Raw genomic sequence first — 13,418 nt, forward strand, 5'->3', positions numbered from 1 at the left:
GCAGTGTCATAATTTACTTTACTGAGCAGCCCAAATTTCACTTGTATAAAAATGCACGAATACTAGACTTGACCACTTGTTACCTGAGTTTGATTATACAGCATTAGCTACTAACAGTCTTCATTTATTGCCTGAAAATAGTACAGATATTTTATTTCCCCATTCTGGTTAGGAATCCAACAATCTCAAATAACATTCCTCGTATTAAGACTAATTTCTTCAAAGAATATGCATTGCACTGGCCAAACAGATTACCATGGGGACACACATTACTTCATAACAAACCAAGGCTTTACCGCTTACTCTTCTGTGTGTATAAAACAAAACACACTTCGAAGGCTCTTCTGCATCTAAAATGGACTTAATTTAAATGTTCGGGCACAGCCATTAATAACTGCCCATCACACCTTTCTTTTTCTGATTATTTATTCTCCATTAGTAAGTGCCTCTCCATTCATACTGCCCTTCACTAAGACAGAGAGAACGTATAATCAGTGATAACACACCAATTGTACACTCTCCAATATATAATAAATACTTGTTTCCTACTGTACAGGATAAGATAATTGAAGAATAATACAAACATGTATATGGTCCTAGTTTTCCAGACTTGGAGTGATACCTATAATTTTCAGAGCTCACATAAGTTTTTTACTTAGATACTTGATAACTGTGTATAGGTATGTTTTTAATATTTCTATTTATCTGTATTTTTATGATGGTTATTATATATCATGATGAATAGCTAAAAACTCTTGATCTACAATTTTCTAGAAGATAAAGGTCTGATATTTACTTTAACTTGATCTTTAATAACGGTATTAATATAGAATGTCCTATGCCATTAACTGATGTAACTGCAGAATGGATATCTGAATTTTTCCACTGTTTAATTATTCATATTCCTTTTTCTCCTGTAGCTGCTTATCTCCACTAAGTCTCCTTGCTTTTCCCCCTTTATTTTCTGTGCGACTTCTGTTCCTCTTAGAGCTTAAGTGTCATGCCTGTTGTTTTTGCCAACGCGTTACAGCACTCTGCTAACACTGAGATCATCTGGTTTGTGATCCAACCAAAGTTAACATTTTTGACTCTATGCCAAGCGTGGTTCATTTTGTCTGCATTTTCTGACATTCACCTGCAAAACCCATATTCATTTTGTTTCCAATTGCTTAAAGTTGTTTAATCAAATCCCCATTCAAACATTATTTTTGTATATTTTCTTGGAAAATATTTAAGATATCAGTGATAGTATTTTATATCTTTTAGATTAAAAATTCAATTTCTAAAAAATCAACTTCACCAGCTTTTTAAACTACTGATGGTAAAATGGTTCCCTATTAAATATGCAGATTAAATGGTTAATTTTAACCCCAAAAGAAAAGTTCTGGTTTTCCCAGCACTCATGACCACCCATCTTCAACAGAATAAAATGAAAAATGCAGTCTGTAAAGTTGCTGGAAAACTTTCAAAATGTAATGATAAATATTAATAAACTTTGTTATCTTATTTTCTATCAATAGATTTATATTTTTAATCACCATTTTATTAGCCTTTTGTCTATAGTATAATTACCTTATTTAACAGAAGAAATTGAGTGCCTTGTAAGTGCCAAGTACTCTGTTAGGACATGAAGATTTAAGGGTAAACAAAATATAGTCTCTGACCTCATGAAGCTTAGTGTATGAGAAAAATGAAAGAAAAAGAATTAGGGAAATTGATAGCTTTTCCAAAAAGACACAAAAAACAAAAACAAAACAAAACAAAAAAACTCTGCTCCAAATCTATTCATTATAGAAAACATGACACAGCAAATAGCTGGTCTAAGAGTCACACACCCTCTAAAGCCACTTCCCCACCTGTAAAGTGAAAGAGTATCCTATCAGTAATTTTCAATATTCTTTGAAAAACAGCAAATCTATTTTTAAATAGAAACAACTTTGTAAAAAATTAAAAACCCAGTACATAAAAAAGAGGAAAAGAAAACTGTTTTGGTCAAAAGGGAAGTATATTTCCATTTTGCTCTTTTATCTATCTGTTGCCAATCTGGCCCCAAAGCTGCTTCGAAAGATCTTAGGGCTTTGGCAGAAGACAGTCTGAACAGTCATTGGCAGGATGACTTTTACCTTCCAGGGCCAATATGGCAGGGTTCTAACTGATCACTTCGAAGGCAAGATTTCTCAAGTAGAAAGCTCAAAGCAAATTATATTCTTGCCCAAAGTTAAGAAAAACACAAAAAATAACACAGAACAAAAAGTTAAGAAAGTAAAAAGGAAGGTGGGCAAGGAAAGAATGGAACTGACTCTTTTTTATCTTTGGAGTAGGGGAAATTCCAAGAAGAAGAGTTAAGTAGGATTCGCACAGCAAGGAGGGCCAAAGCCTTCTGGTGAATGCACGGCGATGGGCATTCACCAGGTCAGTACCCTATGGCCCACCCTCTACATCGCCATCAATTTTCTCAGGCTCAGTCACTTGATTTCTGCCTCTTCTTGAATCTAAAAGCAAGTGACTTAGAGAGCAAAACTAACTGCTGTTTCCTCTCATCTTTCTGCTCTGTTCTGTCCTTTGTCTGAGGTACTATAACTAAAGAAAAATAACAGGTTATAGAAATGGGGCAGTTATTTTTAAATCCAACCAAACAAATCTTTGGAATAAGGGGCTACACACGAAGAGATAGTTGCTTAAGGTTGTCACTGAAATTACTGTGCAGTGAATCTCAGATCTGAACCTGCCTTTTTTCTATAACATACGACATAAGTTTTTACTTCTAAACCCAAAACTAAAATGGCTATTACAAAATAATGAAATAACATTAAGCTCTAATACAGAATTTTTAAAATCTATTTTTATTTATAGTGGCTAACATCTACAAATCTCAAACTCCTAAATTTATCCCTTCCCACCCACTTTCCCTGGTAACCAAGACTGTTTACAATGTCTTCGAGTCTATTTTTGTTTTGTAGATGAGTTCATAGTGCCCTTTTTTTTTCTCTTATGATAAAGAATTCAGGTACTGACAGTAAACTTAGTATCTCCAGATAATCAAATCTCCCTTTGTGATTAGAATGATAAGATGGCTCCTCTTCCAATTCCTCATTTTTATTAAAATTAAAGCAGCTTTAGAAAATGCTAGGAAACACATTTAAAACTTGAACCTGAGAGATCCCTTATGTTGGGCACCAAATGCAGAAATCAGACCAATTAGCCAGAGAATCTTCATTCAGGACTTTTAAATAATAAATAATACTAACTCAGTTAAAATCTAAATTAGAAATGATTTTTTAAGTCTATATTTAAAAAAAAAAGCAAAAATGTTAACTTTACAAATTTAAAAGTTAAAAAATTTTATTAGCTTAATTTTTAACTCACTTTTAAAAATTAATTAGATTCTTTTTAAAGACTAAGTCAAGCAACCCTTCGTACTCCGGTCTATCCTTCTCATACTCATCAATAAAAGAGTCACAAAGCGCATTTACTGAGGGAGGGCTAGCTTTATGCTAAACACTCTGCTGTTGCCTTAGGTATTTTATCTCAGTCTTCAGGACAGCCCTGAGGTAGGCACTATTTATAGAGAAGTAAACTGAGGCTTAGGAAAACAAAGGTATTGCCTGAGTCCACACTGCTGGGCGTGCCACAATCCGGATCTGAATCCAAGCCTGACCCCAGCACTTCTAGCACTGTGCGCTCCACTAAGCGTAAGTACCTTCACACTTGGTGCTATGCAGGGTGGGGGAAGGGAGCAGGGGTTACTACGGGATAAGAAAATTTTGGAACTTAAATACAAGATCCTTTATAAAACATCTAATTAAATACATATTCCTTTTAGCTTGGAAATTATACAAGAGATGTATCAGAAAAATAACTGTCAGCCTTTTGTTACTGACTGGAATAAGGGATGGGTAAGAAAGATGGAAAGATCAAAGATCATTGTCAGTTCAAGCCTGGATAATTTGAAGAATGACCATGAACACAGTAAAGATGTCAAGAAGAAGAACCTGATTTAAGGAGAAAAATAAACCCTGCTTAAATCAGTTGAAATAAAAATAAGAAGAGTGAAGAAGTTATTATTTACTGAGTACCTATTATGTGCCAAGAGCTGTGCTGAGCACCTTACACAAGTAATTTTTTATTTAATCTTCCTATAAATTCTATAATCATATTATTAAAGCCACATGACAAAATATGATACTGGGGCTCTAAGATGTTAAGGAGCTTGCCAAAGGTCAAACTCATAATAAGTGACACATTGAGGATTCAAATCCAGAGCTGACCAAATCCAAAATGTGTGTACATTGATCTCTATGTCTACAACAGTATCGGCAAAAGCAGAAAATTTAAGTGGAGAAATTGGAAGGGCAGGTATCAACTTGTAACTATTTCAGAAAGTAAAATCTAGAAAAGACTTTCTTCAATCATACACAGGCATATTTAATGATTAGTTAATTCAAACACCCTATCATTGAAAGAGAAAAATATTTCCATAGAATCATTTACCTGGCCAGAGTTGCAGTAAGTAATGAAGAACTTCAATGTGTTTTTTAAAATCCAAAGCACTCGCGAGTTCTTCCGAATCAGTGAAAACTCTGTTGTTATGGGTGGCCGTCTCTTGCCTCTGACTCAACAGTACTGGTCCAAAGCACACAGCCAAGTTCTGGCAAGTCATCTTATTCACGTCGTGATAAGAAGCCACCAATTTCAAATGATCCAACAACATCATTAGGGTTGCCTAGATTGAATCACATTAAATTTTGCTTAATACAGTCATACAGGGACAAATTCAAGGACACACTTCATAGCAAGAAATATGAATCGGTATCCTGTCACTTTTAAAAAGTTGTTTCAAAGATTTTCTTGTAAGTTGGATGTTTGAAACTTGAAACATTTTCTTACGGAATTACACAGGATCTTTAGGTTTCAGTGTCATAATCTGATTCATTAAATGGTTAAAATATACATTCTATAAAATGCTCATGAATGCATTCCAAATTTCAGCTGGAGTCCCTAGGAAAATATACCATCAACTTTCCCTCTCTTCCCTTCTCTAAAAAGACAACAGCAAAGGCTGTGAGGGAAAAGGGGTTAGGATAAGGGTGCTCATTTTTAAGTTCAGATAAATCCTCTAGTCATGAGTAGGGACCATCACCCTAAAATCTAGGAAGCTAACCATGGCCAGGTTCTATTATGATCCAGAGTAGGAAGAAGGCCAATGCACTTCTTAACTAATACGTATTTTAAGTAGACAAGCCATGGGAAAGGGAAAAATAGTACCATGAGAAATGAGAAATATTTTTATTGAAAAAATATTTTTTTAAATCCTTGAAGAAACCAGTAAGGGGAGTTTGCTCAAGAAGCAGAATGGTTGTTTAGGTTTAAGCAATTACAGAAAGGAACTATGATTTCTGATGTACTGGCATATGATCAATCATTTAACAAAATAAAATAAGTGTAATTTCTTCTTCATAACTGTATCGAAGAAATGAATGAATATAACCTGTGTTTTTTTTTAATTATTAAAAAAAGAAAAAAACCAAAATGACATATTATTTCTGGAACCAAAAATGACAGCTGGATTTGGTGATTAGAAGGTAATTAGTAACTTCAGCAAGAAAAAGCCCAGAGCAATGGGGTAGGAAGCCAGATAGTAACATGTTGAGTAGTAAAGGGGTGGTGAAGAAGTGATAACCCCCAGAATAAACACTCGTTCAGTGTCTGGCTGTGAAAGGAAGAAATGAAGGGGGAAATGGAAGTTAGGGTAGACTATAATTGATCTCTCAAAACCAAAACCAGTCACACATTGTGCTAACACAGTTAACACACAAACACACACACACACACACACACACAGTCTGGTTAAATGTATTAGGTTCAATCTCAATAGCAGACCAAGAAATGCAGCCTAAAATAAGAAATCCTTTTGTTTTTTGGTCTACTAAAGAAGATCAGCCAAAATACGTAATCATTGCATCCCTTTTGAAAAGTAATATGAAAACATGTATGAAGAGACTTGACATGCTCGTATCATTGAAATCAGTGATTCCACTCTGAGATTCTGTTCTAAATAAGTAACTCCAACTGAAAAGAAATCTGTGTACAAACATATACAAATAGGTTCAAAACCTAAATTTGTACAAAAAAGAGTAGTGATAAATTGTCAAATCCACTCAATGGAATATTATGCAGCCTTTTCAGAAAGAATATTAACAGCATGAGTTTTCAGGCCAGAAAGACCTAAATTCATGTGACAGACAACAACACTCAAAAAAATTATACAATCTTGGGCAAGTGACTTAAATTCCCTGACACTCAAAGCTTCACTTGTAAGTAGAATGACACTTACAACTGTACCTTGTACTGGTGAGGGAGTATTTCTGCCTCTTCACCCCACCCTTCTGCTTCTGCCCACCTCTCTGTAGCTGTTCCCCTCCACCACCTAAAGGAGTAGTAATTGCTAATCTGACTGCACAGAGCACGGGCCATTGAGATGACTACAGTAAACTAGTTAATCAAGTTATTGGGCTTAAAATATTTCTGCCCACTCACTCTTGGACTTTCTGCCCTCAGATGATAAAAAATAAAGGCAAAATTGGCCTCACTTGGACAAGCCTGGCCACATTTCTTTCCCTTACTTTCCCTTTTATTCTAAGAAACAACAGCAAAAGTGAGGCTAAGGCTGGTTCTGCAGCCCCAGTCATCCTGTTTCTCCTGCAGGCATACCTGAGGGCACTGGTCCCAGGATTCAGATTGTGGGGAGGGGGCAAATGGGAAGGGGCAAGCAGGAGGGAAACGGAGGTGGTCAGGGTTGCTTAAGTCTTGAGGCTAAGCCATGTACACCAAAACAATTACCATATTTTTTAAATATTAAAAGGAAATCAACCACAGTTAATTATTATTGCCTTTAGATATTGATAATTATAATTTCCATTCTTGTTTCCTATATCTTCTCGATTTTCCTATAATTAACATACATTGTTGGAAGAATAAGATAACAATACTCTTTAAAAACTTATAGGGAGTATTCATGGCTGGGCTAAATTCATATACAGAAAAGATAAAAATGCTTTCTAGATTTATTCTGTTTAAGAAGCAGTTTCCTGATTTACGGTGTTCAAGTAGCCCTTAGTACAGGCAGACCTAAAACTCATGAGCGTTGCAAATGTCAAATACCTAAAAAAGTATCTGCAGCTCTAGAGTAAGTATGTAACTCATTAGCGAGCTTGCAGGAAGGCTGTGTACCACCTATGTGTACCTTCTCCACGTCAGGCAGACAGTCCAGCAGGTCAGCCGTGTACTTAGAGTCACTTGGGTCATTCTCACAACCATTTGATGACATCTTCAAAGGATTTTTGGTCATTGCATCTAATACGGCCTCATAAAGCTGCTTTGTTATCAGAGGAGAAGGAAGTTCTCTTAAATAATCCTTAAGAACACCTTTTGAAAACAAACAAACCACAGACAGATGGCGATCAGTCTTTAGAGTAAAATAAAACACTGTGGTGAACTTTTTTCCAAGTATTATTACAGTGAACTTTTAATATTCTGAAAACAATCAAAGCAACAATATAAAAAGAAAGTATTATAACAAAACACTAGCATTTGTATCCTTATAAAATCCCTCATTAATTGTCTTTTTGTTTTGACAGCATGCTAAAAACTCACAGGCGTAATTTCTAAGTATCATACATGTTAGGTCTGTTGCTCATAAAGTAATTCTTGATCCATATACCATATTGACTCTGCCACCCCCCAAAAAAGCTCCTCTAAATACAGGTAAAAACAAAGAAAATAAGGCATATTAAAATTAATTGCAAATAATTCAAATTATATGAATTTTAAATTTCTAGACTTTTCATAAGCCTTTGCAAATAAGCGAGCTGTATAAATATACATCCTCTTTAATGCAGAAGATGTGGCTTAAACATAAATACTGGATAGTTGGATAATCTCTAATGCTATATTATGGGGAAAAAAATCATTCCTAAAACCAAACAAATGAAACCAAAAGCCAAGAACAGAAAACATGAGACTTGTCACATAATGGGAACAAGGGAAGTCGATTCTAAACACATCATGAGTGGTTATGAACTAAGAGGCAATATACCTATAGTAAAGGGAACAGGAAAGGGTAATTAATGGTGGTTATATATAAACAAGGTAGGTAAGATACTAGCTAAAGGCTAGAATGTGATCACAAGGGAAAACAGGAGATACTTCTGGCAGCAAAAATCTAAATATAGACAATATTGATTTAGAAAATGCTCTCAGCTTAGCTGAGAACTTAGTTTGAAAGTTTAATTTGAATTTAAACATGATCATAAACAAAGTTTTCCATCTGATACATTTAGAAAATTTTGATAGAACCATGGTTCATCAGTTTCTTATGCATCCTTCAGTGTTTGCTTATGCAAATATAAGTAATATATTACTATTTGTTCCTCTTTATTACATAAAAAGTAGCATACATGTCCTGTTCCGTTTCTTGCTTTTTCATTTAACATCATATCCTTGCAATATTTTCAATGCATGGAGAGCTTTCTCAAACATTTTACAGCCACATCACAGTGTTTCAATGTATTGATGTCCCACACTTTTATCCAGTCAGTTGCTGCAGCCATTTGGATTGTTTCTAATCTGCTGTTATTTCAAAACATACTACAATGAATAATCTTGCACATCATCACTTTGTATGTATGCAAGGTATGTTGGTAGGACAAATTCCCAAAATAGGACCACTGAGTTAAAAATCCATCTGTCATTTTGAAGGAAAAGGAGAAGTAAGGATGTTTCCTAGATCTGGGGTTTCAGCAACTAAGTAGCTCTATTACTTGAAACAGGGAAAAAAGGAGGAAAACCATGTTTCAGGGGATAGAAAGGAGTTTCGTTTCGAACATATTCAGCTTAAGGTATCTATGGGATATTCAAGGCAACTGGATATAAAAATCTGAGGCTCAGGAAAGAGGTGGCTGATCTGAGAATGGTCAACTTAAAGACGGTAACTGGAACTTGGGGATGACTGAGATTGTAGGGAGGCACACCGAGTGACGTGAGAAGGCTGAGTGATAAGAGAAGGCCCTCAAGAGCATCAACCAAGAGGATCTTCCAAAGGTGGCCAAGGAAGAAGGGCTAAAAAGTCTGAGTGGTACGAAGAGGTGGGAGTGCACAGAGGGGAGGGGGCCAGGGGACTGGCAAATACACTGCCAAGGAAGTCAAGGAAAGACTGCTTCAAGAAAGAGGTTAAGGTATCAGCTGATACCCAACAATAGCTAGGTTACATAGGAACAGTGTTCTGGGTTGGTCATCCGTACGTCAGAATCATTCTGGATGATGGCAGGACTTCAGCTGGAAATATAACCACAGGAGAGATATCAAAGTCTTCACTGAACAAATGGGAATGCCCAAGAGTTCTGCAGATGATATTAAATAGGAAAGGCAGAAGTGGTGCAAGAATGTGCCACAAGCCTCCAGAGACCCTTTTTCCTTAAGAGAGCACAAGTTTCTACTCAACAGTAAAAAGGTAATAATCTGGAAACAGAACAGTTGAACCAAGAGAATACTGACCAAACTCCTCCTTTGATATCTATAAACAGACACAACATACATAAAGTGCTTGGCCTATAACAATGACCAATACGTGTTAGACGTACAGTGATGTTAATGATAAGGCATTTTGTACACAGTACGTGTGCAGTAATAATTTACTCCCATGCCCTAACTTACATCACATGATCTTTATAACTACTATCATTAGTTGCCTACAGTGAATAGCAACATTCAGTGTTAAGAGGACAATTAGAATAAGTAAAAATGCAATTTTCTGCAGCTGCCAAATACACTATTAAGCCCTTAGGGCATAATTTTTTTTTAAAGGTTTCATACTTGTTCCCTGACAAAGCCAGACTTGTTAGTTCTAACAAAACTCAATGTGCCCTGTTAGTTTGAGACTTGCCCTATAATGCAATTATGTTAAACAAAAACCTAAAAGATCTCCAGAAAAGATAACTTTGTAACTTAGTGAAATATATATTTCAAATACCATTATCCTTTATATAATTAATATACTAAACAACCATTAATATAAATGGACTTTTAAATGAATCCCAGTTCAAGATTACTTACTTCACTATAATTTGAGAGCAAATAAGGGACAATTGTTATAACAAATATTAAGCATTTAAAGTATGCTCAATGTACATTATGTTCAGTGAAGTAAAAGTTATAGTTGCTTTTCTACAAGCAGACAAACTTCACAGGTAAAATAATCAAAAGATTTTATAAAATGATACAGAGAGGAGGTATTTATACTACATTCTGACATGGACCATATAACTACTCATCAACCTAGAAATTATCTATATGGCCTTTTCCCCGAAACTTAGTGATAGGAGCATCTTAAGCCATCTTGCCCTCTTAACATTTTTCAAACACTCTGGGGACATAAAAACCTAAAGATAGTAAGTTTGTGGTGACAATCTTTAATAATACAGGAGCTACTTAAAGGAGACTTAGGGAAAATTTATGATGGAGTTTATTTAATGCAACACAGTAAATTTTTTATCATGTACTTGAAGAAAATAAAGGCAATTATAGGTAAATAAAGAGCTGGTTCTGGCTACATCTCTTAAGCTGCCCTGTAATAGTTAGATACTATGAAACCATATGCCACTCACCTTCATTCAGGCCCAAGGACCAACTTACACAGGAAAATTCTGCTCATCCCCATGATGCGACATAGGTATCATCACAGTTTCTTTTTTAGAAAGGCATTCTAATCACTGAAACTACTTCTACCTCTCAGAGGCTGGTTTGAAATACCTATATTTTATTATCAATCACAAAATTCACCCTGTTCTCTCTGCCTAAAACTCTGGTCCCAGATCTTCCAATGGTTAACTTCATATCATATAGATCTCAGCTCCAAAGGCACTTCTCAGAGAAACTTTCTTCTCTGACCACCCTCGCTGCAGGAATCACCAGGGGTCATCGGGAGGCATCATTATCGTTCCCATCGCCCTGCTGGTCGCGGGTAAGTTACTGTACCTTACTATTCATTGACTTGATCACGGACCCTCTCCCCCCACTGGAATGCATACACCATGAGAACTGAGATACTGTTCATTTGTTAACTTGTCCCTGGTACCTAGAAGAATGCCTGGCATATAGTACATGTTCAATAAACATTTAATAAATAAACTCATTAACTGCCAGACAAAGAAGGGTGATTAGGTAGACCCTGGTCATTTCCATGCACTGACTCTCCTTTCTCCTGTAGGATTCTCACTCCGAGATTTACTGCTACCATCATGCTAGCATCCCAGGAATACAGAGTCTTAGGTTTAAAACTCCAGTTTTGATTTGGAAAAAAACAAAAACAAAAACAAAAATAATCTTTCAGTATTTACCCTTTAGCACTGCAACACAAATGAACAATTTTTAAGCTTTTTTTTCACACAGGAATACGCAGGAATAACAAGAAAAAGACAATCATTATAGAATTACACATATTCACCTCAAAAAGTTGGTAAATCACCATCTCCTTACCTTAGTTCACCCTCCTAGCTACCTGGACACCTCTAATGTGGAAGTGCTGTCATAAAACCTACTCCATGGAAACTCACCCAAGTGAGAGAAAGAAGAAAGAAGGGACGGAAGGCAGGGAGGGAGGGAGGGAGGGAGGGTGGGTGGAGATGACCACGTTCTAACTCTGCAGTTTCCAGACGATCCTCGTTGTCAGTTCTGGTTTCCAGTCTGAGAGGGCATTCCAGCCACCTCTTACCACTCACCCTCTTTAACAAGTGCTGCAAGCCAGGTGGTTTCCCATCTCCGTTTTTTCTAATAGATTACTCTCCTCAACACTTGCCTCGCTAAGTCCAGCTCAACTTGTAAAAGTTAGCTGAGGAGTCCTCTCTCCCAGGAAGCTTTCCTTCATTTTTCCAGGGTAAGTTAGGTGTTCCTCCTCACAGATTATAAAAAGCTGTGTCTGCATCTGTCTTCCCTTTTAGACAAATGTTCTTGAGGGCAGAGATAATCTCTTACTCATCACTGTAGTCCAAATGCCTCGGCAAAGTATCTAGTATTCTTCAAGTGAGACTCTGTCTCCTGGGACAGCGCCCTTATCCTCAACCAGCATCCACCATAACGAAAGATTAACTCACTAGGACCAGAACATTGAAAACTACAAGTACAAAACCGTGAGAATCATTCTTTCTCAGGTAAAACTTACATAGATAGTAGAGCTACATTAGAGGAGGTAGATTTGAATATAGAATCACTGACATTTCCGGAGGTTGGTGCTACAGACTAATTTTTAAAATCCATTAATCTACCGCATCCTACGTTACTCGTTCTGAACTCACTGCTTACTGTAGTCTGTTCTCAAACGGCTCTCATACACTGCCTCAGTATGTTTTGGTTTCTAAATCTATGGCCATTCCTCAATGTTTTGCATTCCTTAGTGTTTATACAATTTAGACATTTATGCTCAATCCACGTGAAAAACAGAAATAACTTGGAGGTTAATGTGCCAGAGATCAGAGAACATATAATATGCATGGTGGGAAAAAGCCGTGTTTAATATACCTTTGTAAATATGTAAATGAAGAAAATTATTAATGGTTTAAAGATAATTTCTGGCTTATTTCTGATCAAGTTTTCTTTCAAAGGAAAACAAAAGAATTAAGGTAGAATTAAAATCAGAAAAAGGTGGGGAGGAGGTATAGCCCGGTGGTAGAGTGCGTGCTTAGCATGCATGAGACTGTTGTGAACTGGGGAGGTTCAATCCTCAGTACCTCCATTAAAAACAAATAAACAAACAAACATACCTAATTAACCCCACCCCCAACCCCACAATAAAAGAAAAAGGAATATAAAATAATTTTTTTTAAAAAGAATGAAAAAAAAACAGAAAAAGGCACGGCCAAATGAACTTTTAAGTGCTGAGCTTAGATACTCGTTGCGCAGCATTGACACATAATGTCTATTTTGCAGTGGGCAGATGCGTTCAAATTGAATTTTCCTCCTCAAGAGACTTATTCTTTTCTAATAATCGCTGAAAATAAGTATTTTGAATTTTCTATTTTCTTCTCTTGTACTATGAATAGATTTTGATACCATACATTTTGCACCTCATTGAAAAAAAAACCTGGTTTGTCTAGAGCATTTGATTCTGTGTTCCAGACAAACCCACTACTAAGAACACACTAAACTGTGAGTAAACGCTACCATTCACTTCTTTAATATCTCTTTTTTGAGACCTACTGAACTGTTAATTATATTTCAAAGTTTACTTGAAAATGTGAGTTCACGTGGAACAAACACATGAGGCAACACTATTACTGGCCAACTCCCCAAGTCACCAATACTCTTTATTTTGAGCCATGATGAGCCCTTGTGTATAATTTATTGCAATTTCAATGATATTTCTCAAA

General features: G+C 36.1%; 1 protein-coding gene across 3 annotated transcripts in view; it reads right to left on the reverse strand.

Annotated features, from left to right (window-relative positions):
* SYDE2 (synapse defective Rho GTPase homolog 2) overlaps positions 1 to 13,418 on the reverse strand; it is a 41,731-nt gene that overhangs the window by 6,304 nt on the left and 22,009 nt on the right. For 2 of the 3 annotated variants that reach the window (XM_032494704.1, XM_006190189.3), the window contains exons 5-6: positions 7,244 to 7,425; positions 4,492 to 4,723 (exon numbers count right to left, since the gene is read on the reverse strand). In XM_032494704.1, coding sequence (XP_032350595.1) covers positions 4,492 to 4,723; positions 7,244 to 7,425 — 414 coding nt within the window. Of the gene's footprint in view, positions 1 to 83; positions 132 to 4,491; positions 4,724 to 7,243; positions 7,426 to 13,418 lie in introns of all 3 variants that reach the window. The other variant, XM_032494705.1, reaches the window with a different exon arrangement.

The sequence above is a fragment of the Camelus ferus genome, chromosome 13 (assembly GCF_009834535.1).
Source record: "Camelus ferus isolate YT-003-E chromosome 13, BCGSAC_Cfer_1.0, whole genome shotgun sequence".
NCBI lineage: Eukaryota > Metazoa > Chordata > Mammalia > Artiodactyla > Camelidae > Camelus > Camelus ferus.